General features: G+C 41.6%; 1 protein-coding gene across 1 annotated transcript; it reads left to right on the top strand.

The window, feature by feature from the left end:
* VPS4B (vacuolar protein sorting 4 homolog B) lies at positions 4,429-25,187 on the top strand. Its single transcript, XM_021387652.1, has 11 exons — positions 4,429-4,616; positions 7,203-7,314; positions 8,743-8,893; positions 10,111-10,178; positions 14,341-14,460; positions 14,698-14,854; positions 16,559-16,707; positions 16,879-16,960; positions 18,324-18,543; positions 21,368-21,505; positions 22,995-25,187. Exons 1-11 carry the CDS (start codon positions 4,599-4,601, stop codon positions 23,094-23,096), a joined length of 1,317 nt encoding a protein of 438 aa, XP_021243327.1. The 5' UTR covers positions 4,429-4,598; the 3' UTR covers positions 23,097-25,187.

Here is a 26,134-nt window from a genome sequence, read left to right on the forward strand (position 1 = left end):
CAACACTCAGTGCATGAGGTCTTGCCCTGAGGCTCTACTTTGCCTCAAGTGCCATAGGTGAAGCATGGTTTTACTTTGGCTCCAGTCTTTCTAGTACTGAGTACAGCTTTAAACCTTTTCCTCCTGGCCTTTACAGCTACAACACCCTGCCTGTGCATCTAGAGTTCTGAGTGAATTTGAAATAAGGGCTCTTGGGACCCAGCCTTCCTATGCCATGCTGGTATGCTTCTAGTGCAATTAAAAGTGGTTTCAGAAGGAAGCCACCCATCCAGGACAGCTGTATCAGCAGTGCTCCCCAAGGCACTGTGCTCCAGGCAGACATGTTCCCAAGTACAGACTGTGGCCTTAGTCTTTTACAAAAGCAGTGTATGTGCTTTTTGTCATGCTGTATTTCTCAGTGCAGAGGAGGCTTGCAGGCACCATGGCCAGACTGACTGTGTGCCCTCAGCACTCCCAAGCTGAATGCTTGTTGTCAGTTTTGAAGTCTCCTGAAACACAATGAAAAGACAAGTGGTTAGAGAAGAGATACTGCTTTATTTATGTGCAAGGTGGATTATAGCACTATCCACAACCATAATCCAAAAGATCTCAATACTTATCTAATACATTAACCACACCTATGCCTTTCATATTCATGAGATTACTGCATTTACAAGGTTACACAAATGTATCTGAATCTTCTGTGGTTGTGTGTGGGTCTTCAGTGGTCTCTGGTGGTCATTTAGGGAGGTGTCCCCCTCCTCACTTTGTCCATGTACGGATGCAGGTTTTCTAAGGACACCCAGCCTCCACCAACTTTCTACTGATTGGTTACTGTAGAGGATGTTGCTCTTATAGAAGCCTTGTGGTTAAGAAGGATACTTATCACAGATAAGCAATACATCTGAAAGCTATAGCAAGTACCTTAGTTAAATAAAATGGTGGATCTTCAAGGACATTGCTCTAATTATCTTGTGTAGAATTTCATCTGTAAATGATAAGCAGCACAAATAACAAATAATTGATTTTCAGATATTGTGCCCACTGGAGGTCCTGTTTTGGGTGAGTGAACTCATGGCACATATGCCAAACAGGATCAAGGTTATATAATGGGATTTGGACAACATGTATTTTAACTCCTAGCTTTCTTACTGACAGCCTTTGTTAACCTAGGTCTAACTGATCTTTCTGCATCATTTCACCAGGTAGAAAACTAGAGAAAAACAGGTGTTACTTTCCTGCCTTTCTCCTTATCTTTCCTTTACACTTATCTACCTGCACTGTTAGGTACTCTGCCACAAAGACTCCCTTTCACTGCATGGCTCTCATGTCATCTAACACCGAAGTCCCACACTAAGGTTAGTCATTTGCAGTCGCTTTCAGCTACCACAGTGGAGCAGTACTGCTGACAGGAGGCCCGGCTGTGCTGTAGACATGACTTATTTCACTGATTCATCTATTCTTAGAGAAAAAAATTCAACCAGCATGTGGTTTGGCTCCTCACTTTCCATGCCAGAAATGAATAGCAGGAAGCATTCTCCACAACTTAGTCAGCCCAAAGGAACATGGAGATCATGTGTGCCTGTGCCACCTAGTGTCATGGTGATGTGATTTAACAGAGTCCCAGACAATTAGCAGATGGGCCTCACTGAGGCCAATAGGTACTTGCTGATGGACAGTTGAATATGACTGAGCATTGTGCCCTGGCAGCCCAAAGGGCCAGCCATACCCTGGGGTACATCTGGCCCAGCACTGCCATCGGGTGAGGAAAAAATGTTGTCTTCTCTGTGCTGTGCAGTTACACCTCCAAGACTGGGTGCAGGTTTCAGTGCCACAATCTAAGGACATAAAACTATTAGAGACTGCCCAAAGGAGGACCACAAAGATGCAGAAGTGTCTGGAGGGCAAGGTGTATGAGGAGCAGCTGAGAGCCCTTGGTCTGTTCAGCCCAGAGCAGAGGAGGCTGAGAGGAGGTCTCATGGTGGCCTGCAGCTCCTCACAGGGAGTCGAGGGGCAGCGCTGAGCTCTGGTCTTTGGTGACAGCAACAGGACCCAAGGGAATGGCATGGGGCTGCATTGGGGAGGGTAAGGGTGGGGGGTTAGGGAAAGGTTCTTCACATCTTATTCCCTTTTTCCTGCTAAAGCCACACTACACAGGTACTGGGCATCCTGACTTGGTGGTTGCCAACTCTGCCCACAGCAAGGGGGTTGGAGTGTGATGATCTTTAAGGTCCCTTCTAACCTGAACCATTCTATGATCAGAGGGTGGTGGGCACGGCCCCAAGCTGCCAGAGTTCAAGGAGCATTTGGACAGCACTCTCAGACATTGGGTTTGAATTTTGGGTGGTGTTGTGTGGAGACAGGAGTTGGACTTGGTGATCCTTGTGGGTCTCTTCCAACTTGAGATATTCTATGATTCCATGATACCTTCATTTAACACCATTAATATAGTTATTGACATTACACTCAGTTGAATACAATAATTGTGATATGGATTTTGAGAATATCGTAACACAGCAACTCAGCATTGGGAAGCATTCAATAATGTGACCATACAGGTCTTTTGAATTGAAGCTATACTCTTGGTGTCATACTTCATTAGCTTCTCAGGAGTCTGTCATGATGTTATTACTCAGCATTCAGCCAGTATTTCCTTAGGCAAAACTAGCTGCAAAGTCACATGATAGAAATACTGTATGAGTAAGGCTTAATTAAGAAGTGCAAGATTTAGCCTGTTATCTGTAAATATACACATGCCTTTTCTGATTTATTTTTTAATCTCATTCACAATCAAATCTGTTTTTATGTGGAGCCTTGGAAGCCTGCTAGGTGTGACTGGAGAGGCATTTATTATGTACGTGCCTGTGACATGTGTACTGTTTTAGATCTAAAAGCTAAATGTAGCATTACAGATTTGAAAACCATAGGTACAGATGGCACAGCCAGAAGTACTACCTATAAGAATGCATCTGAGAATACTCTATTACACTAATTAGAATGAGAGGGTAAATATAGAGAATGGAAATATTACCCCAAGGAATTAGATTTCCAAAAGGAAAAAAGAAAGAGGTTGACAGTAGACCAAGGGCTAAGTGATGACATAAGCCATAGTGAGAAGGTAAAAAGAATGTTTTTATCTCATGCTTCAAAAATGATATTAAAAAGAAATAGATATATGTGACTTAACCTGCAGTTTTCTTGAGTGCTTGACACCACAGTACTCTATGCCTGAATCCTGATTACAACACAAGTAGGAGCTTCCTTTAGAAAAAATCAGCTCTCCCATCACTTACTCAATTTCAGCTGCTTCTTGTGGCAGAACAATCAGTGGATGTTTAATAAACCTCACTTTCTGATCTACTGGGTGGCAGCACTGCCCATGGCAGGGGGTTGGAACAAGATGATCTTTAAGATCCCTTCCAGCCCATATCATTCTGTTTCCCTAACATTGCTCTTAGCTCCAAGGGTTCCTTTGCCATCCCATTTCCCAGAGCCTGATTACATCTGGTAATCTTTGCTATATTGTGCCCTTTCACATGTGCAGTAGAAGAGCAGCTCTTACTGATCATGCCCAAACATCAGCCTTGAGCATCCTGCATCATGTGCACATATCAAGACATTAAGGAAAACAAACTCCTGACCGGAGGACTTCGGGAAGAAATTATGTCAGTCTTCCTAGATATAGGGCTGACTGTGTTTGTGCCTTTTACCCTCTTCCCAAAGCAGACTGTACTGGCCTTAGTTGGAGGCAGGTGGAAAAAATGAGGTTTATGTATCCGAGGAAGAGTTTCCCTAACAGTATTACAATAACATGGGTAAGCATATGACACTAACTTAACCCAACTGTTGCACTGACTTAGCAGAAGTTCATAAATCTGAAATCCATATAGCAAGTTAACAATACTTGTTATGTGCAGTGCTTTTTGAGTCGCTTCATTGTTCTCACTCTGCAGATGTTACGTGTTAGCTGAGTTTTATTACTGAACTGCAGGTGATTAACACCTGACTGCTTATGACTGTCAGGAATTATTACGATCTGGTTCTGTGAATAAAAGCATTATGCAAAATACAGTGTTGCTGAAAGCAAGCAGAGCGGAGATGTAAGAAAAAAATGTCTTTGTGTACCAAATGCGCGGCATGAGGAAAAAACGAGATTTATCCGAAACCTTATGAATGGCCATTTAACAATTTACAGAAACGATCGCAGGCACTGGAAGGGACCTCTAGAGAGCACCCAGTCCAAGCCCCTGCTAATGCAGGCTCCCCACAGCAGGTAAAGATCAGATCAGAACCAGCTCCAGCCCTAACCCTTGCGTCAGCGCGGGACCTGAAATCATCCATCCCCACACCGTCCCCTCCCCACAGCCCCGCTGCTGCGCGTGAGCTTCCGCTTCCGGCGCCCCGCCCGCATGCGCGCAGCCTCCCCGGGCGGGGCGCGCTGACGTCAGGTGACGCTCACAGGGCGCTGCCCGGAAGCGGAAGCGGGCCGGCCGGCGCTGAGTGCGGAAGGGGCTGGTAGAGGCCGGTTTCGGTTCGGTGGGCGGCGGTGGCGGGGAGGACAGCTCCAGCCAGCCGCTGTCAGTCTCGTCCCGTGTTCTGCCCCCTTCCGGCTTCCCGCTATGGCGGGTAACCTGCAGGTAAAGCGAGTCCTGTTAAACCCCGGCACACTGCAGCCGGCGGGTGGGAGGGTGGGCTCGGCGGGGTGGGGCGCTGGGCTGGGCTTGGGGGCAGAAGCGCTGATACCAGCGGTGGTGGAGCGTCGAGGAGGCCTGGGGTGGGGTCGGAAGCGCCGGAGGACCCCGGTTAATCTCCTGCCCGGCTGGGACCAGTAGGCCTGATGGCCGCTGGCGTGGGACTGCGGCCTGCTGTGAGCCGGAGGCATAGTTTGCACTGGGTTTCTGCTGAGAGTACTGCTCTCGGAAATGCTTGTCTGCTCTCTGTTCCTTTTTTTTAATTATTATTTTAGCCTTCGGTTGTGGGAGCGTAACTGCTTGTGTTGTCGGTTCAAAATAGATCCAGGAGTAATCTGTGCAAAAAGTAGTTTTCTCTTCCACCTGCTTGAACCATGTCCACGCCTGTAAGCATAAGGCTATGTAGTGCTTATACCGAGAAAGCTGGGGAAGATCTCATCATGGCCTTCCAGTATTTGATGGGAGCTTATAAACAGGAGGGGGACTGACTTTTTACATGGTCTGATAGCGATAGGACAAAGGAGAATGGTTTTAAACCAAAAGAGGGGAGATTTAAGTTAGATGTTAGGAGGAAACTCTTTACTCAGAGGGTTGCAAGGCTCTGGCAGAAGCTGTCTGGAGAAGCTGTGGGAGCCCCATCCCTGGAGGTGCTCAAGGCCAGGTTGGATGGGGCCCTGGGCAGCCTGAGCTGGTGAAGGGCTGCCCTGCCTATGGAAGGGGGGTTGGAACTGGGTGGGCTTTAAAGTCCCTTCCAGCCTGAGCCCTTCTGTGAAATCGCAGGGTCCAGAGTAAGCAGGAGAGCAAAGCCGATGTTCCGAGGGTGATGTTCATCAAACTGTTAAACCATAGCCTCGTAGGTACAGCTTGTGCCTCATTTATGGTTACAGCTGTGCTTTATTTCATACAACTTTCATATAGATTGTTTCCTGTTTGACACCCGTGTTTTTCATCGCAGTAACAGGCTAAGAACCTTCCTAATGTAATAAAATACCAGAGCTGAGAGTCTAATACCCAAGTAATAGTTTTCTGGGTTTTTGTTTAAAAAAAAAAAAATGAAAAACAAAAAGAAAAAAATAAAACACAAAAAACAGGCAGTACATGCTGTGGAACTTTGTTTTTGTATTTCAGAGGAGCAAGGCTCTAAGGTGCCCTGTTAGGAGAGTTACAGACTGTACCATTTAGAACATGGAACCATAGTGTCCTAGAACATGCTGGGTTAGAAGTGATGCACAAGAATCGTCAAGTCCAACTCTTATTTGTTGTTTGGATATAGTGTCACTTGTATTGTAGCCCTGTTTTTGTTGTACTGCATTCGGGAATCATTGGACTGCTCCTGTGGTAATTAAATCACTGAAGTAAGAGAAAATAAATTATTCTTTGGGATTTATTTTTTGTTGTGCTGAATTTGAATGATTTGTAGAGGGCAGCACAAGGTCAGCAGTGAGGAAAGACTAAGTTCTGTTTCAAAGAAACAGATGTTTGCTGTGGTTTCAACACTTGTCACAAAGGACCCATAGTCTTACTTGTCAGTTGATTCTTTTAAAATAAATTACTCTTGATTTCAGATGGATCTGATGAGATGATCTTTACTTCCAAAACGGCAAGACAAAACAATAGAAGGAGAAATTTTCCTCCTCCTTCTCTCATGGCTGCAGTTTATCAGCTTGGTTTTGACTGAGATGCATCAGAGTGTCTGGTTACTGGCGAGCGTACGCACACAGCAGTGTCTAGTGAAAACCCTGTGATGAGGTTGAACATCTTCCCCTTGCTCCCTGATGTTAGCGCAATCATCGTGAGCATGCTATCTATGCTTTGAAAAATAAACTGGCAGAAGTTGGAAAAATGCATATGGGGCTGTAGAAGTTCCAGGTAGCATTAGTGCATTAGTGAGCTCTGGCTTTTTTAAGCATACGTGCGTTAGTCATTTGAATTGTCATTTTTAATTGTCCTGAAGCAGTATGGATGTTCCAAGGAGCAAAATGTAATCATAATAAGCACTCGAGCAAAGGAATAACAGTAATATCAGTAAATCCGCAGGCCAGTCCGGTGTCTTAGATTACAACCAGACGAATTTGAAATTAGATCAGCAAACAAATAAAAATCCATCTCTAAATTGTCCTTAATAGAACTTCTGTGATAATTTAGGTATGTTTCCTGTCCATTGGGCTCCCCCCATACGCACACTGGAGCGATGATTAGAATTTCTCACTTGTATATCAGGTACCTAAAGCTTTCAAGAGAAGCTTGCCAAATAATCAATCTTTGGAACTAACTCCTGGCGTTGGGTTGGAAGAGAGAGGGTGCTGGTTTCATTGCTTTGTAATCGTGTACTTCCAGTATTGACTCTGATGTCTATAGGATTTGATGATGTTATCAAAGACCGGCAATAAATTGTCTTCAACTGTTTTGGGTCAACATTAAAGAGCAGAAAACTGGCCATCAAAAAGTGGTCAGAGCAACACCGTAAAATCTCTTTGATCATGCAAAACATTCTCACGCAGTGCTCATTTTAATTATTTACCTATGTTACAGAAAGCGATAGACCTTGCTAATAAGGCAGCACAAGAAGATAAAGCAGGAAACTACGAAGAAGCCTTCCGCTTGTACCAGCACGCTGTGCAGTATTTTATCCACGTTGTTAAATGTAAGTGTAACGCATTGGGTGATTAAGTCAGTTTTATATTGCCCGGAGTAGTCTCCTCTGTTGACATCCGCATTTAACTTGCTATCTGTAGTTTGGCTGAGGTGGTATATTATGCAACTTCTGTCCTCACTACATTGTGTGCCTGCTCCCTTCTTGTAAGAAATCAGCTTTGCGTGTGTGTGTTTGGGTTTTTTTAAGACAGGGAGGCACGGTTTTGCTGTCTGCCCTCTGGGCTTTGGTTGCAGCGTCTCAGGCTGTTCACAGCACATGAGGAAATGTGACAGAAAGAAAGGGATCCCTGTATTTCTGTTGTGCAGACGACCATGCCATACACAAGAACTCTTAGTAGTATCCACAGGTTTTTTTTGTCCATTAACTCATGGCACTTACTTTCCTATGGTTTTTCTACTGGCATTTTTTACTAATTTATATATGTCACACTAATCACCTTGGCCAGCAAAATGTATGAGATCATAGAATCATAGAATGGCTTGGGTTGAAAAGGACGGTTGAGATGGACTAGTATTTTCTCATTTTTCTTCGGTTTTCATTCCCTTGTAATTATTTTCTGCCTTTTTTTTCACATTTCTTTGTGCCTTTTACCTCATGTCCAGTGTTTGTATGCAAAGAATGCATTCCCTTAATGTAGGTAACAGGCCTAACTTGAGTGGGTTAGGGTTGCTAGCCTGACTTAAGTGCACTCACAGAACTCCTAGGACTTGGAGAACAAGACAAAAACCATTATTTACTTTATAGTTACTTTGGGAGTGATATACACAAATTATATTGTCCATTTATATCTTTTGGATTTTGTCAGAGTATGGCTTCCTGTGGTTTAACAATACTGATGTACTTTTGGAAACTTAGCACACGAACTTTATATTTTCAAGTTTGATTGCTGATTTGAAATGCTGCAGTAGTGACTAACAGAACTGGGGCTGTTGAACCACTCCTAATTTCTTCAGATGTTTTGTGACATTTTTTTCCTTTGATGTGTACAGCTTTTAAAATTAGCAGGCCATGGAAAAATAAAGTGTTCCTAGATTAAAAAAAAGTATCTAAAAACAAGAAATCAGCTTCTCAATGAGCTAGTTTAGAAAAGTAGTTAAGACAACGTATAGCAGTTTGAGAGGCTGACAGAAAAAGCTTCCAGTGCCGTTGTCCTTGCTCCTGTTCAGTCAAGTTTTTAAGGCAAAGCAATTTTCAGGTGTATGTTTGATTTGTCAGTGATTATTTACCTATGATTTGTAGGTGTTAACTTCTTTCCTGTCACTTCTTTCCATGGCATAGGGGAAATATAAATAGATGAAACATTGGGGTATGTGGTGAGCCCTGAGAGAGGTATATTGATAAGACATTAAGACATTTTCTGAATGATGCGCGTGTGTTTTGTTGTTAACAAAGCATTGTTTCTCTTCAAACTCTTAGATGAAGCACAGGGTGATAAAGCAAAACAGAGCATTAGAATGAAGTGCACAGAATACTTGGACAGAGCAGAAAAACTGAAAGAATATCTGAAAAAGAGAGAAAAATCTGCACCAAAGCCAGTTAAAGAGTCTGGTCCTGCTGATGGAAAAGGGTATGTTTTGGGGGAAGGTAAAGCAAAATACTTCCTGAACTCGGCTTATTCTAAGATTCAGCATTTCAGAGATCATTTTAAATAGTGTTTTTGAAGTGCTTCACTTCAGGTTACTACTAATGCTAAAGTACAGTGGGCTTAAAAAGGAAACATAATGTGAATTAATATGACAGGCTTTTCTGTGCTTGTTTACCACATCTTTGAATGCTTCCGTAGAAAATTCACTGAAGAATGAAAGCTGTTTCACACTAACAATTGCTTTTTGGGTTCGATGATAGTGAGCCTAGTGACACAATTCTTCTGCAGGTGAATACTTAGTAACTAGAAATTAAATTGACTGATGATTACTGTGGTCTAAGTTTTATCTGTCTTACATTTAATAAGAGGTAACAAGACTCTCTCGTACGCTGATGTTCTGTAAGGTGGTCTGAGTCACTCTATTATTTTGCTCCTGCCTATCCACTGCTTTCCTTTTGTTAGATCTGTTTTTCATTTTGCATGTCAGAGAGCTGAATCGGCCCACCTGAACAAGCAGAGCCTCTTTTGCCTTTGCTAGGGGAGAAGAAGGGTTTCACAATGGCGTCTCTGGGTGAGAATGCCCTTTTTAGTAGTCTTGAACAGCTAGAGCTGCTCAGTTGTCTCTTGAAACTTCACCTGATTTTCAGTGTCTTTCATTGTCTGCTCATTTCATGAGTTTTATTTTTTGAGCTGTACTGCGTTCTGCTGGTTTATAATAGAAGGAAGTGTGAGGCTCCATTCCATTCGTTCACTATCTTGTCTACTTTTTTCTACTTCTAACATCCAGTTTCCTTTATTCTGACAAGACTAGAATGTAAAACTTCATAGCACTAAATGGAATTGACCAAGTCCAGTTGCAGTTCTTGACAGGGAGTAAGTGCCAGCACCTACAGTGAAGCCATTTTGCTGCTTCCATGATGCTTTTGTTTCCTAGAGGCTGACACAACACACATAGAAGTGTGTTAAGAGGAAGGGCTCAGGTCTGTAAGGAAGTTGAAATGGTTGGGGGAGGAATTAGAATGTGGTGTAGAAAAACAAGACTACAATGATGTAAACTTGTAGAGATCTGGAATAATCTAAAATCCTAAGGTTTTTCATTCCTTGGAGTGATGTTTTTCTACTTCTCACTTTGTGATTTGTAACCTAGGACAGCAGTCTCTCAATGTATTTCAACATTTTATTTCTTATTTCCAAATCAGGAATGACAGTGATGGGGAAGGAGAGTCAGAGGATCCTGAGAAAAAGAAACTACAGAATCAACTTCAAGGTAACTCTGAAGCCTCCGTTTATTTAAATAGAGGGGACTTTGTTCAAGTGAATTTCTAGGTTGTTTGTTGTTTTTTTTTTTGCCAGTTAACTTATTGTCTTTAGGTGGCTCAACTAGTATATACCCTTTGCATAGAAAAGTCAAGTCTTTATGGCAGTATAGGTTTGCATGCCATGAAATTCAGTGGTGAATATGTTGAAATTTATGTTGAAATTCCTGTTAAAATTGTATCATTTATCAGGAAAGCATTTTCCAAAGGGAATAGTTGCAAGATCCCAGACAGCTATTTTGTTAGACTGCACCAGTTTTACTCTTAGGTGCGCTGACGTATGACTGCCTAGAGGCCGGAATAACAGATGTCATACAAGTACGTAGTATAAGCAAAACCATCTTCACAGAAAAGCTTGGACTCAAGTTGATAAGTTGGGAAGGTAGATTCTTGTTTGTTCCTAGCAGCGGGCAGGATTTCCTCATGCTGCAGTGATGACAAGTGTTATTCAGTTGAGTAACTTAATTATTTGTGTTTTTGAAATAACATGCTGTACGCGTTCAGTGATGCAATATAGAGCAGCTAGCAGTAGTTTTTTACATAGTAAATATCAAGCTAAGCCACTTCTTTATTACTCCTTAATGGTAAAGAGTTGGTAAGAGCTTCCCTGCCAGATGATGTGTATGGTTCTGAAGAAACTTCATTGTTCTCCTGTTTTTCACTGTAACAAAGATTAAACGCGTTTATCTGATCTCTCACTTTCTATCATTTCAGGAGCTACTATACACATTTGAAAACTGTGCTATACTTTTTCTGCTTCTCTACACATTTACTCAATTCTATGTGTAGTCCTATGGACAGCTTCCTATATTTTAAAATCAGTAAGCATTGGACTCTTAGCCTGTGCCTCACTATAAACGTTTTGTTTTTTCCCAAGTTAATTGATCTACAGTTCTTCAACAAACAGCGTCTTGCACCCAGCACTTCTTTCAGAGTTTTCTGTAAACTATAAGGTTCTTGCTTATTAATTCTCTTGCTTTGAACATCTGAGATGTGAGATCGTTGATGTCTTTAAACTTAACGTAGTATTCTTCTATTCAGTGTAAGCTCTAGGCAGCCTTCACATTACTTATCTTCATTTTACTTCCTGCAACAGCCAGATTCTCCCTGCATTCAATTTTACTGCCTTGTTACTCATAGCTGACTTTGTGGAAAAGTTCTGTAAGACATCGATAGCTATTTATCAACATTTTGATTACAACAGCAACTTACTGTGGGAGAAGTAGTAGTGTGGCCACTAAAATTCAAACTGGATAGTAATTGTGGCTTTATTGTCATGTACTCTCATTTAGAACTTTAAAGGCCTTTTGCACTCTGCTTAGTCTTCCAGCTGTTCATTTACACCTACAAAACTAGGAAGCTGCGATGTCCTGTTCCATTTGTTTCCCTTTGTATGGGTAATGTCTTACAGTGCGCTAATTTCAATTTCCATGATATGTCAGGTCCAGATAACTGATAACTTGGGACTAATCTCCTGTTCCTACCTGTTCTACTGTCTTAAAGAAAAATTAAGTTGTAATCAACCTAGTAGAAGTATTTAGTGCATTGAAAGTGAGTGGTTGATTTAGTGTATATAGATTTCAAGCAAAAAATGTTCCTTTCAATCTGATGAGAAAGACGTGCAGAAAAAGTAAAAATCACTAAGACATGGACAAAAAGTGAGCAAATGTCATTTGCTTCGTTTGTTAGACATGAGTAGCAGTGTACTTTCTGTCATGAAAAAAGGACGTCAATCAATTCACAGAGCTCTGTGAAAGTGAAAATAGCTGGCAAAAACTGGTTGTGAACTTACAGAAAAGCCTTTATAGGGAAAAATGGCAACTGAACTGTTCAGTGTGCTTGAGTACAGAAAGATAAGCATTGGGGTAGATGGCATTAGTTCATTTGGGAAGACTTATCTTACCTTTTGGATTAGCTTTGAGTAGGGTTTCAAGATCTGCAACTCAGTTACTAGCTCAGATCTGAGCTGTCCCATCTGGAAGTAGTCCAGATAACAGAGTTTTTAACTTCAGACTAACTAACCTGAAGTCTGAGGAGAGGGTGACATCACAGCTCAGTGGCTAAAATCAAACAAAATAATTTGTGGGCCGGAGCTTGGCAGTAGGAGAGGAATTTAGGCTAGTCCTGGTGACTGGATGATGATTAGAGGAAGATGAGGTCCATCTTCTGTTTTTTGGGGCCCACATGAGTTTTGTTAGCACTATCGTGAGTGCTGATTTATGATTGTGGAAATAAAGTTGCATTTCTACGTCCTCCCCCAGGACTGGGAGAGGGAGAAAGCAGCATGGGTAGGGACAGCAGCACCAACAGCCTTGTCAATAACACAGAGACTTCTTCTTCTATTATGTAAATTCTTTTTATTTTTCCTCAGAGCAGCAGGCCGAGAGGTAGATGTTGGCCTCCCAGCCTGCTGGAGTCATGCTCTGACGGCAGTGGGGTACTGGTTTAGTGGTGGGGCGGGGGTGAGTCCTGGGGGCTGCTGTGGACCTCCTTCAGGGTGCACTGGGGCCCCCACTCGAGCGGTCCCTGCCCTGGGCGAAGGAGCCCGCTGCCGCCACTTGCCCTGGCTCCTCCTCTGGCTCCTCCACTGAGGACGTGGTGGCGGTGCTGGGGTGCCCGGGTCCCCCAGTAGAGCCGGGCAGCTCCTCGGTGCTGGGCACGGCGTAGCTGGTAGGACGGCTTGGGCCTGAGAATGGCTGCAGCTCTCACACCAAGGCCGCCTAGTCGAGCCCATGCATACAAAGGAAGCTCACAACAGTCTACTGTCCAATATACACTTCCCACCAGTCATCGCTGGACGCTGCATGGATCTCTTCCTGCAGCCAGTGGAGCAGGGGTGTGAGATCTTCTGGATGTCCCCTGAAAAAGGCAGCCCAGACCTTGGCTGGGAAGTTGTGCTCAGGAGGGATGAGCGCTGGCTCTGCAGGCCCCTGCTCGTCCTGCAGGCCGTGATCTGAGTGTTCTGTGGGCTGTGGGACAGAGCACTCAAGATAATTGTTTTCTGACCTCACCGAGTATCAGATGGTGATGATTTTGTGCCCGCATATGGCACAACTCAGCTTCTTTTGTGCCCACCAGACGGCACAGCTGTAGCAAAGCTGGTGAAGGCATGGGGTCACACAGGCGACCTCCTGCCGGCCTTGCCCACAGACGGGGCAGGTCCAGTTGGATGGCACGTCCATGGCCCCAGGCTTTGCGGTGGGCTGGGGAGAGCTGAGCTTGGGAAGCTGCAGTTTACACTTTCTGAGACTTAGACGCTTTTTTGCCTATTCTCGTTTGCATGCAATACAAATTGATGTTGGTCTCTATGCCAGGCTTGCTTTTTACGCCAAGTGCTCACTGCAGGTTGTTTGCTTACGCTTTCCTGTACAACTTACTGTAAAGAACCTGCTTCATCATGGGGTAAGACTAGATGATCTCCAGAGATCCCTTCCAACCGCTACGATTCTGTGGTTCTGTGAACTTATTAATTCTGGTGAGAATTGGTGATAGAATTTGACTGTGTGAATGTGGCTGTAGAAGGAAGGTACACAGAGCCTGTTTAGCTGCAGAAAGAATAAACTTTGATGCTTTCAGCTCTAGCTCTTATGGATCTGTCATATGGGATGTTCAGATTACTTATTGCTCATCTGGTTGATAACAGACAAGTTACTTTCTCTGTTAGAGAATCTTATTAATGCTGGGCTAGTGCAACTACACTGTTTCACTGCTTGTTGAAAAATGAGATTTCAATTTTTTTGGAAGTTCCATGATCATCTTCAGTGAGCAGATGGTTTCTTTTTACCATTTAGGAAGTGTACTGTTCTGTAGCTGCTGTAGATATGTTTGCTGATCAGTTACGGTGTAGCTTTGCGTATCGTAGAACTTCAAACAACTCTCTGCTTATAGATGGTTTATTGTGGTAAAAAAAAGTGCGCCAAATCTCTGTAGAAACAATATCCATTTGACTAGCACTGTTTGATGTTTAAATCTGTGTGGAAATGGCTTGTTTTTATTTTATGTAAATATAGAATTATTATTATGTAAATATAGGCATAGATTTTTTTTCCAAATGTGTGGTATGCTAGCAGAGGTAAAACATGCATCACCCATCTATACGATCGTTTCTTATAGGTGCCATTGTTATGGAGCGACCAAATGTAAAATGGAGCGATGTTGCTGGCCTTGAAGGTGCCAAAGAAGCACTTAAAGAAGCAGTGATCTTGCCCATTAAATTTCCACACTTGTTCACAGGTCAGTATTACAGCATTTATTTCCTGCTCTGAATGCTACTGTTGAAGTGAGCAGTGTAAGTAGAGTCTGAGAAGAGCATTATGCTGATATAGCTGAGGCTCAAGCTGAGCTGTTAGTGATCTGTCTGACAGATGTTTCTGAGGTACATACAGAGAACTTAGTAAATTAGGGAGGCTTCATCAGAAAGATAGGTTTGCTCTTGATACAGTATTTTGATTGCTGATTTCTTTCTTGCAGGAAAGAGAACACCCTGGAGAGGGATTCTTCTGTTTGGACCACCAGGAACTGGAAAGTCTTACCTAGCAAAAGCTGTTGCAACAGAAGCGAACAATTCTACTTTCTTTTCGGTATCTTCCTCTGACCTGGTCTCAAAGTGGTTAGGAGAGAGTGAAAAGTAAGTTGGAGTCACCACAGTTCCAGGGAACTATTATCAAGGAGAAATTTTTTCAGGGCTAGATAAGACACTCTAAAGAAATGAAATTTGAAGGAAGGTTCATGTGTCCTGTTAAAGCAAACCTTAGATGTTTCTGTGCTTCATGCTGCAGTATCAGGTAAAGGTACCATAACGTACTGTATTTTGTGCTGCAGCAGCTGGACTGCTCTTCAGTGCTCAAGACTGTTTTTAAAACCAGTTCAGACAAAGGTATCAGGAGCACAATGGTGATCAACCCCCTTCTGAACCCAGCTGTGATTGTACACTGAAGTGGTCTGAATTGTTGGGGTACTTTGATTCTTGTCACCTTCTGGCTCATCTGTTGCAATAGCCCTGCAGATCACACAGAGAAAGAAATATCATGTGTTAAGGTTTTTTTCTACATTCTGTTTTCAAACATAAAAGATGGGCATGTATGGGTTGGAAGTGAGGACCCCCTGTGAAATATTCACTCTTCATGCCAACTTTGTTTGTTATGATGCGACATGTTAACAAGGCCAGGAAGCCTAAAGTGCCATCTTCAATCTAGAAGCACAGAAATTTTTCAGTGAGGATTTCATGAGTTAGAAAAAGCTCTTGCACAGAAAGGACTTCCATATCACGTTAAGAATACTTGTCATAAACCATGCTTTTATAGTCCTAAGTATGTGCCAGCTGAGCAGCACTATTTAAAGTTCATAGAGTGAGAAAGAGAGACTTTTAGGTAGAAGTGTTTGAACTGGATTTCTTTTTTATCCCAAAAAGCTAGAAACCTTGAGCTGCTTCTGTGTTGCAAAAGGAATACAGAACTGAGTCCAACTTTTTGTTTGTTTGTTTGACATCAACATAAAGACTTTCACAGAATCAGAGGGGTTCAAAAGGATCTCTGGAGCTCATCTAGTCCAACCCCCTGCTAAAGTAGTTCCTTACAGCAGGTTGTGCAGGAAAGTGCCCAGACGGGTTTTGAATTTCTCCGGAGAAGGAGATGCCACAACCTCTCTGGCCAGCCTGTTCCAGTCACCCTCTGTCACCCTCACAGGAAAGAAGCTCTTTCCGATGTTCAGATGGAACTTTCTGTGTTCCATTTCATACTGGGCACCACTGAAAAAGCTTTCTATTTTGCATCAGGCTGAGGCTATTGCCTGAGGTTGTTATTGTCCGTGGTAAGAAGAATTTCCTATTTCAAATCCTTTTTCATTTAGCTGAATCTTACCAATACATTTTACTACATTAGGGGTTTTTTTAGGCAAACTGACTTTGTTATATTTTTTTATATTACAAACAATGTACGTATTTCTTACAAAATCTCTAGAGGTAATTTGATTATGTTGCAAATGTTAATTAGGAGAAAGCCATATTCTTTTGATTCTTTCTAAAGTGATGATTTTGTAAAGTCCAAGCTGTCTTGTAGAAATGTAAACAGAATTCTTGCTTGCAAAATCACGCCAGGAGTACTCTCAGATGCTTCGGCTCCCCTTATTCTGTGGTATCTTACTCAGCATCTCAAGATAATGCAGAGTTATCGGAGCTGAAAGAATGTTGCGTCTTTGAGTAGCTTTGTCAATATCTTTTGTGGGATTTATTTGTCATTTTTAGCTTTTTCGTAACAAAGTCACTGTATCATAATCTGAAGTTACATGTTTTGGTGTGCACATTAAGGTAACTGCATCTGTTTCCTTTTTTAAGATTAGTGAAAAACCTGTTCCAGCTTGCGAGAGAAAACAAACCCTCTATTATCTTCATTGATGAGATAGATTCACTCTGTGGGTCAAGAAGTGAAAATGAAAGCGAGGCTGCTAGACGGATTAAAACAGAATTTTTAGTCCAGATGCAAGGTAAGTTCAGTGGTTTCAGAATCAAAGGAGTTCAGCAGCGCATAAAATACATAGCTTACATGTGAGAGGTCTGCAGCTTTACCCCATTAAATTTTGTAAATGCTCTAAAACGTTATCAGGCAGTCTCAGGTTTTTTTTCTAAATGGTGTCATGATTTCTTCCTTGATACAGGGGTTGGTGTTGATAATGAGGGAATATTGGTCTTAGGAGCAACAAACATACCCTGGGTTTTAGATTCTGCTATCAGGAGAAGGTATGTTGGCCTATGATTGAATTATTTATGTTTATGGTAAGAAATTTGCAACTATTGTGAGGGTTCATCCTGAGGCTATTTGAGTGAATGATCTACTTGAAGCTTGCAGGCGTGGCTCATGAGATGGACTGAGTCAAAAATCCCCTCACCACTTAAGAGCTGGATTGTTCGCACTTATGTTTGTCTTGTAGTTTTTGTGATCTCTTAGTCGGCTAGTTCCACTTGACTAAGCAAAAAACTTCTGTTTCTTTGCTGACTGGTTTCCTGGTGAGTATGGGGGGAAAGGTACAAAATAAGCAAGTCAAAAGGGTAAGAGGGGGCAGAGCCATCATTTTCAACTGTAGCAAACTGTTGAATAGCTTGAGTAATTTCATAGAATTTTCTGTAACGCAGAGCCACTGTTCTTGCTGTACTGGTCACACAGTTTGTGTGATCTTTCAGTGTACGTTTCAGCTGCCTTTCTGGAACTGAAGGACGTTTGTATCTATATCTGATTAGCTGGATCTTTCAGCCGCAGAGCAGCAAAGGACAAATGCAGTTATGTGACAAGTGTGATTATGTTGTGATGAAGATACAACCTGTATGATGGTAATTTTTGTAGGCTAAAGAAACATTGCTTTTTGGTGACAACGTCATTTTATCTGTGTACTTAATTCAGCTTGACCATGCTTTGGCTGGGGTGTTTAAACCACATGGCCTCCAGAGGTCGCTTCCATCCTGTATGAGTATAGTTTCATAGAATAAGAAGTGAGTGTGGTACTTAAAATTCCAAGTCATTCTTTGCAGTGTGAACGAGTATCTCTCATTCTTGTGTGTAAAATTTAAAGGAGCTTGTAGAGCATGGCAGTAACACAATTAATTTGTCATGGTTTTGGCCTGCTTTGTTATGTAACAAAGTTAACAGTGTTCTACAGAATTTGGAGTTGGTCTTACTGCCCTGGTGGAAGGTCATCCTCTCTTTGAGAACAGGTGCTTCAAAGGAAGCACTGCAATTATCAACCATTCCTACCAACAACTATATTGAGAGTAAGACTTCAAAGGCTCCTTTTCCTTCAGTTATTTTCTTTTAAAACACAAGCTTTGCTGGAGTGAACCTGGAGAAACTACATAAAACTGGAGAAACTGTCATAAAAAGGAAGTAGTTATAATATAGACGTTAGCTTATGATAGCTACAGTATTATTTATGAGAACAGGCTATAGAATATTTGTCTGAGATTTTTTTTAAACATTTGTAATACAACATTGGAAAGAAGCAGTTTCATTTAGGAACAAACTATGTACTGATTTGCATAAACTTCTTTCCATTGTGCACCTGTGTGAGCCAGTCTGTGGAGTGTCTTGCTTTTATCTTTTTGAAACCAGGTTTGAGAAGCGTATTTATATTCCTTTACCTGAAGACCATGCCAGGGCTGCAATGTTCAAACTTCACCTCGGGTCAACTCCAAACCTCCTAACAGAAGCAGATTATCGGGAACTTGGAAAAAGAACCGATGGCTATTCTGGTGCAGATATAAGCATCATTGTACGTGATGCACTGATGCAGCCTGTCAGAAAAGTGCAATCAGCTACTCACTTTAAAAAAGTAAGTAAAAATCCATCATTTTTCATAGTACTTCAACGCTGAGAATTATCTTGATGTGAAAACTTCTTGTAAGCAAGCCAAGTTTGGTTTGGGGTAATACTGCGTGCTTATGGATGTGTATGCTGTCCTTCTTACCTACCAAAGGAGTACTCCAAAGTCCTGTCATAAGTCCGATGCAGCTAGTTTCTAGGTATTCGTGCTATGTAATCCAAGCTCTAATGAATCTTCACCTCTGTAACTAGTGTTAAAAGCATTCAGTTTGAAGTTCAACTTAAATTGGAGTCTTACAGTTGTGCTCTTTTTCTGTGTGTGTGTAAGTATATGTATTCCTTATCTACATGGGAACAGGTGAATTACAACTGCACACTCTGTGTGCTCGGAATGCCCTTCAAACTGTAAAATTAAGATTCTTCTAAGGTTCCAGTGAAAACATTGAATCCCCTAATGATACTTGTGACAGTAGTAAAGATGCAAGACAGCTGAGCAAGGTCTACATGTCATTGCTGGGGCAGCAAGGAACATCTTATGGATGCTGCTGTAAAGTGAAAACTACTTTACGCTTAGTTGCTGTCTATAAAAAGAGTATTGAAACTAAAGATAAGACTTTTTTTGCTTAATTTGCAGTTACATCTACATTTTTTTTAAGTAACATGATAGTATTTTTCTTGTCTAGTTTTTAATTTGTGTTGGTTTGTAGAGATCCAAACTAAAATAATCTTTATTTACATGTGGCTCTGGGCAGCCTGGTCTGGTGGTTGGCGACCCTGCCCACAGCAGGGGGGTTGAAACTCTATGATCTTTGAGGTCCTTTTCAACCCAGGCCATTCTATGATTCTGTGATACATTTTTACTGTACTTTGTTTTCACAGAAATTCATGTATTTCAGGTGAAGGAGGATTAAGGTTATCTGCAGAGGCTTTTGATTCTGTAAGGGAAAGCTTTCAAAGCCTTCATTTTGTTGCTGTTTGTGTCATACATGCAACTTTTAGTGGCAGCAGTTCTTGCTCACCAGTTATGACGACAGTTTTTTATTTTTTTTACCAGTAACTCATCCAGGGCCCTAAACTGAGCAGCCAGAGTTAGCGTGAACTGAAGATGGGCTCTTTTCTCCACATAGTCACAAGGAACACATTCAGCTTAAGACTGCGAGGGAAAGGAACGCTTAAATACAATATAGTCCAGAATATAAGAGAACTGTTGAAGTTTCCAGCGTTTGCAGTGAGGAAACCTTATCAACTTGTTAAAATAAGCCTGCAGTCTGTAATTTTGGTGGTGGGGAGGAATACTTGATAGGTTTTTTTGAGGAACTTTTCCCAGTTTAAAATCAAAGAATATTCTGAAACAGTATTTTGAAGCTGTAGCGCTGATGTAAACTGTATTTGTTTAAAAAATAAGCAGCTGTTTTGATATATGAGGGATTTTCTGGATTACTCCTTCCCTTAAGCAGTGATGCCTAAAGAATTTATCCATTGTTGTCTTTAAACGATGATGACATTTCTAGCCAATGGGTTGTTACATTTTAGCCTTTCATTGAAATTTGCAAACATCTGAGGCTGTCTCAGACTACTACAGAACAATGAAATAATCTCAGTTACCACAGTTTGCAGAGCGGCCAAAGGCAATTCTTACCTCTTTTGCCAAAAGAGGAAAAAAAAACTACAGTGCTTTGAGTGTTCTGATGCAAGTCTATTCCACTTGTTTTGTTTGTACTTTAATTGGATGCAGATTCCTATTTTTCTAAGAAAAATCTTTGCCTTATTAGCTATTTCCATAATAGCAATTTGTCCCAGTTAAATAGAATCATAGGATGGTTTAGGATGGAAGGGACCACCCAGCCCCAACCCTGTGCCGTGGGCAGGGCAGCCCCCCACCAGCTCAGGCTGCCCAAGGCCCCATCCAGCCTGGCCTTGAGCGCCTCCAGGGATGGGGCACCACAGCTTCTCTGGGCAGCCTGTGCCAGTGCCTCATCACCCTCTGAGTAAGAAGTTTCCTCCTAACATCTCACCTAAATCTCCCCTCTTCTGGTTTAAAACTGTTCCCCCTTGTCCTATCGCTATTTGCCCCTGTCAGAAAGTTGGTCTGTCTCCTGTTTATAGCACTTTGCTCGATTTTAGTAACTCAGTGCAAACCATTGCTTGCTCCAGCTGATGGTAATACTGGTTTGACAGAGTGAGTTTCAAATGTTATAATCTGGTGTGTTCATGGGGATGTGTGATGCTTCAGTTACTGATGAAGTATGATAGGACTATGGGTCCTAGATATGCACTGCAAAAAGATAAGAGGCAGCTGCTGCAGCTTTTGGTGTTCTGTCCGTGCATCTGGAAAAAAGGCTGGTTTCTGTTCTCCCACTAGGTGGCCCCATTTTCTATCAGGTGCTGCTTGAGATGGTGTCAGAAAAGGTGCCCAGAACTTTGTAGTGCAGTAAGGAAAAGCTTAAAAGGACATCCATGGTTGCCCAGCTTGAGGGACACTCAGTAAAAACTACTGAGATTGTTTTATAAATGTTAAGCAGTGGTGAACGAAATCCCGAAGTGACCGAGGACTAAGAAGAGAGTGGTCTTCTCCAAACAGTAGTCCTGGCACATGAGCTTTCTACTGACAGTCCTACCTTAAAGGCTCATTGGTTCTGACATGATATGAGTTCAAGTATCTGACTACAGCTGCATGTTTTCAAAGTGAATGGTGCCAGCACCTTTACACAATTCCACTTTCACTGGATAAGATTTCCCAATGGGTGGGGCAGCTACAGAAAATGAAGGGAGTGCTCTTGCTCTAAAGATGTTCAGCTTCAGTTTATTTATTTATTTATGTATTTATCTTTTAGGTAAAAGGACCATCAGTGTCTAATCCAGATATCATGGTAGATTTGTTCACCCCCTGCTCTCCAGGTGATCCTGACGCTGAAGAAATGACATGGATGGATGTTCCTGGGGACAAATTACTGGAGCCTAAAGTTTCCATGGTAGGTATTCCTCTGTGGTGTTTCTTGCTTTGTAGAACTCTGAAAAGGCTCTAGAATTTCTAGAGCCAGCGTGGAAGGCAATTGGCTGAGCCCTTTGTTTTCAGACATGCTTGCACATACCAGATAACATCTTAATCCCAACACACAGCATGACAATGCAACGTGCTTGTCAGCAAGCCAGCTCTCCATCCCTGATAAGCATGTATTTCTTATTATTCTTGCCTAGTGGCATGCAGTATAGACAGCACCTGACTCTTCCTCCGTTCTTAAATGTTTTGTTTATTCATTTAAAACCTTCAGAATCCCTGCCCCGTGCTATGTTACTTTCCCATTGCTCTGTAGCATCATTACTGACATCAAGACACCGTTGTTTGAAGGAAGGACTTGATATCAAATTTGTGCTGATATGAGTTCCTGTGTGCAAACATTTCCGTAATGAATGAAAGAAAGGTGTGTTGTGTAAGGATCACAAACCTCTGAAGTAGAATGTGCTGCTTTGTAAATGTAACGGTCACTGTATGTGAGGAAATAAATATTTGTGCACGGAGGAAGCACAGAAAGATGTGAGCAAGTGCAGGCCTGCCTTAAAACTTCTGCCTGTGTAGACTAAGCAGATTTTTCATCGTTCTTTCCTGGAACTAAATACAATTCCCTCAATGCTCCTAATGGAACGTAGGCTCTGATGTGCTCCCGTTGCACTGGGGCTTGTTTCAGAGTCCAAAATCAGTCCTTGTAATTAAAAAGATCAGGCTTTAATTCTTTCTAAGCAGGATATCTGTAGTGTGATGAGATGAGAAAGTCTAGAAAATCATGATGTTGACTTTTAACTTCACCTGTGATTTTATAGTAACATGAGATGTTGAGCATCTCCTCATTTAATTTGCCTTTGGCCAGGACTTTTCCTATACTTTTTTTTTAATAAGGTTTCTTAACTGCTGATTTTGAGTTCGTATATCTGTGATGTTTTCTAAACTTCTCCATTTTCTATTAGCCAAATGTAAATATAAGAAATTGGCTGAACTGAAGAACCAGAAGTTACCAGTCATGAGCAGTAAAACTTTGCTGGAGATCAATGTTGAAATATTCTTCTGTGTTGGCAGACACTGAAGAATATGTGGGAACATGGGGTTGTTTTCCACTTTGAACTGCTGTCCTTAAAGGTGAACTGAAATGAGCATCTGAAAGATGGGAAGCTCAGTTTGCTGCAGCAAGCAGTGGTGAATAACGCGTGTTGAATGGATGAATTGTTCAAACCTAAACCTGAGATTATGGTTTAATTCCTGAAAAACTCACTACTTTTCTATCTTCAGGGGGTTAAAAAGTGGCCCATGTGCAGAAATGCTCAGGCTTACTTGAGGTTTTGTTTAAACAAGAGTTCCTACAGTCAATTTGTTTTAAAAGGCTTTTTAAAGCTTTCTTTTCTTCACAGCAATATTCTTAGCAGCGGTGCATTTTCTGAACGCGTGTTTTCTTGTTTTCTTTCTCACAGGCCGATATGCTCAGGTCGCTAGCTAGCACAAAACCAACAGTGAATGAACAGGACCTGGAGAAGTTAAAGAAATTTACAGAAGACTTCGGTCAGGAAGGCTAAGCCAAAGATGTCTGTGGATCACTAGAACTTTTTGCTTTCTTAAGTATTCTTGTGTCTTTATCGATGGCACTCCAAATAAATGCCAATAAACTCTCTCCTTTCTTACTTTGCAGAAGAAATAGAAGATCTGTTTGCAAAGGCCCTTATGCTTTTATATTGTATTGTTTTCTTCAGATGTCTATTAAATGTCTTCTATTGAAAAATAATACTGAAAATACAATTTTAGGGTGAGGCAGCAAAGTGATGTGGCGACTCATGATAAATATTTGTAATTTTTAAATGATCAGTTTTAGCTACTATATTCAACCTGGGCACAAGGAAGGTTTGAACTTCTGGTAGGCTCAAAAAGAAACCCTTTTTTGAGGGTGCAAGAGAACCTCTTTGTCAGGTGTTTTCAGTAGCAGTCAGCCTATGTGTTAATTACTCCTTTCATTTAGAAAAATGCAGCAAGATTTGCTAATGGAGCATACTGTAAGTGTGTGTTTGCCATTAAAGTAAGAAAGAAAGCACTGTGAGGAGAAGACTGTATGGGCCAGTACTTCGTTTAAATACTGATGAACCTGGTATTTGGCTTTTTCTGCTGTGCTGTGTTAAAAAAATTTTGCCTTAAACAGCAAGCTTTTGTTTTTAACTCTTTACTAGCTGATACACATGCCACTATGCAATTGAGCAAAGATTCGTTAAATGCAAGTACGTGAAAGATTTCCTGATGGCTGGTTTTTAAAACCTGGTTTTATCAAAGGTTTGGCTAAAGTTAGAAAAAAGCATTGAGTAGTACCTGTAAGATTCCATATGCGAAGGCTGGCAAGGTATGGGATGTCTCTGAAGAGCGACAGGGAGGTATTTGGGGAAACAGCATGCTCTCAGAGGTGAGGAGCGCGTAACACGATATAGCCCCAGACTCTGCGGTGATAGATGAGGTTAATTGAGAACCGCGCTGATCATTATTGCGTACAGCTTACATCAACTTAGTGCTTCACCTTCGGGAGGGGCTGGCACTTTAGTGCAGAAGTAGCACTTCTGTTGATGATTATTTTTTGTTTTTAAGAACTACAAACTGAAATGTGCCTGAACTTACAACACTGCAGTGTCAGCATTGAGTTTGTGCCTTGTAAGTTTGCACTGGCTGTAGATACGAAACATCACTGGGATACCTAGAATGCTGTGTTCTGTAATCGTTGTACAACTCTGTTGTGCACACGCTTTAACTTGCATTAGAAGAAAATTGCACATTTCATGTGTATATGTTATGTGTACATATGCACATAGATGATTGTCTTTTTATGGGTTTTGGTTTCCTTTATGTACATATTTTGTGTACTCTATAAATCATAGGATGGGTGGAATTTGCTGTACTTAAATGAAGTAAAATGTACAACATCGGTTATGTTCTGTGAGTATTTCTTTAATGTTACTTTCAAGAATTCATCACTTTTGTTTAGACTTTTGTTTCCATGTTTGACAGCTAAACAAAAAACTTAGGTACAAATTCTTCCATCTGCAAGGTGCTGAGCTTTTGTTTACTATCATAACTAAATATTCTTTCCAAAATCATTCAGTTTCACACAGCTTTACCTTGGTCTCGCGCTGGGAAATGTGAATGTGATTCAGCGGGTTGCAAATCTTTTTGTGGATCTTTGTGGGCAAGCGGGGAAGTTCCAGAGTAGATGCAAGTTACAGTGGTTTGTAAACTTAATCTTAGTTGCAGCAGGATTGTTTGTTCTTAGTTGCCTCTGGTGAGCGCTTCAGAAGCGAACCACGCACTGGCGGGGCTCTCATCTAGAGGTTTGAAGCTGCTGTCTGAATTACTTGTTAATTGACCTTTATAAATGACAGTCCTTACTGCAATCTTAAAATTCTCAGGAAATGTGTTTCTTTGTTGTTGTCCTAGGTCGGTTTGTCCTATGGGCTACCCTAAGCCTAACTGTGTAATCCCTTATCCTTAATGTAGAGAAGTATCGTGTATGTTTTAAACTTGCATCTTGCTGCTTGCTCAGTTGTGGGCCGATACCTGTAACAGAAACATTAATGTTTGGTGTTTCAAGTTGTTTTTAGAAATATTCCAAATAAACACTGCTGGTTAGAACTGCAGCTCCAAGGCCAACTTTTTGTTTTGCTGTATTTGTACAAGAGAATAAGTTGATGTATTATCACAGATTCCTAGCTAAGTGATCCCAGAAGATACAGCTAAATGGCTGCGGGGAGGTAGGGGGGAGGTGTCATTTACTTTAGTTTTCAGGGTTAATCTAAAATACGAGGGCTACTCCAAAGGTAATGCCTCCTATTTTAGTATATCAGCCCATGGTGTCAGAGGTGGATGTTGGTGGTAAGGCAGTATAGACTGAACCTTCCCACCAATATCCCATTCCATGTTACTGTCGTGCAACAGATGGCAGCAGAGGGGCAGTCTGGCAGAATGGAGTCTGACATGGGAGCGCAAGTGAAGCAGAGCTGTGTCACTGAATTCCTCCACACAGGAAAAAATTACACCTGTTGACATTCATGGATGCTTGCTGAACAGTTATGGAGACCAAGTAGTGGATGTGAGCACAGTGAGGCGGTGGGTGGTGCGTTTCAGCAGCGGTGACAGTGGGGCACCTCCACTGGTGCAGATTTCTGCGAGCATGGCATGCACACTCTTGCTCATTGCTGGCAAAAATGCAGAGCTAATGGTGGTGACTGAGTCAAAAAGTAGTGTTCTGTAGCTGAGAATATGTTCTATCAAACTGTGTTATTGTGCTCTTCGTATCGGTTGTAGTTTCGGTGGAAATAAACAGGAGGCATTACCTTCAGAGCAACCTATGTGCTTTAAACAATGCTGCTGAGTTTATAGTTGATTAAAGGTTATATTTGCTTTACATAACCAGAACCTCTATGCACTGGATAAATGACTTGTATATCTTTCATGTTATCTGCTGTGACTCATCTTTGAGTACTTGGCTTACATTTTTTTCCCTAACTTCTTGTACTATTGCTACCTCTGACAAAATTTCATTTTAATTTTATGTGAAAAAATATCATTTTCTGTAGGTAAAATA

This window comes from Numida meleagris, chromosome 2 (assembly GCF_002078875.1).
Source record: "Numida meleagris isolate 19003 breed g44 Domestic line chromosome 2, NumMel1.0, whole genome shotgun sequence".
In the NCBI taxonomy this organism is placed as follows: domain Eukaryota; kingdom Metazoa; phylum Chordata; class Aves; order Galliformes; family Numididae; genus Numida; species Numida meleagris.

Coding starts and splice junctions, on each gene's coding strand:
- VPS4B (XM_021387652.1), top strand. Junction 10,179..14,340: donor ACTACAGAATCAACTTCAAG/GTAACTCTGAAG, acceptor CGTTTCTTATAG/GTGCCATTGTTATGGAGCGA. Junction 16,961..18,323: donor GATTCTGCTATCAGGAGAAG/GTATGTTGGCCT, acceptor TTTTGAAACCAG/GTTTGAGAAGCGTATTTATA.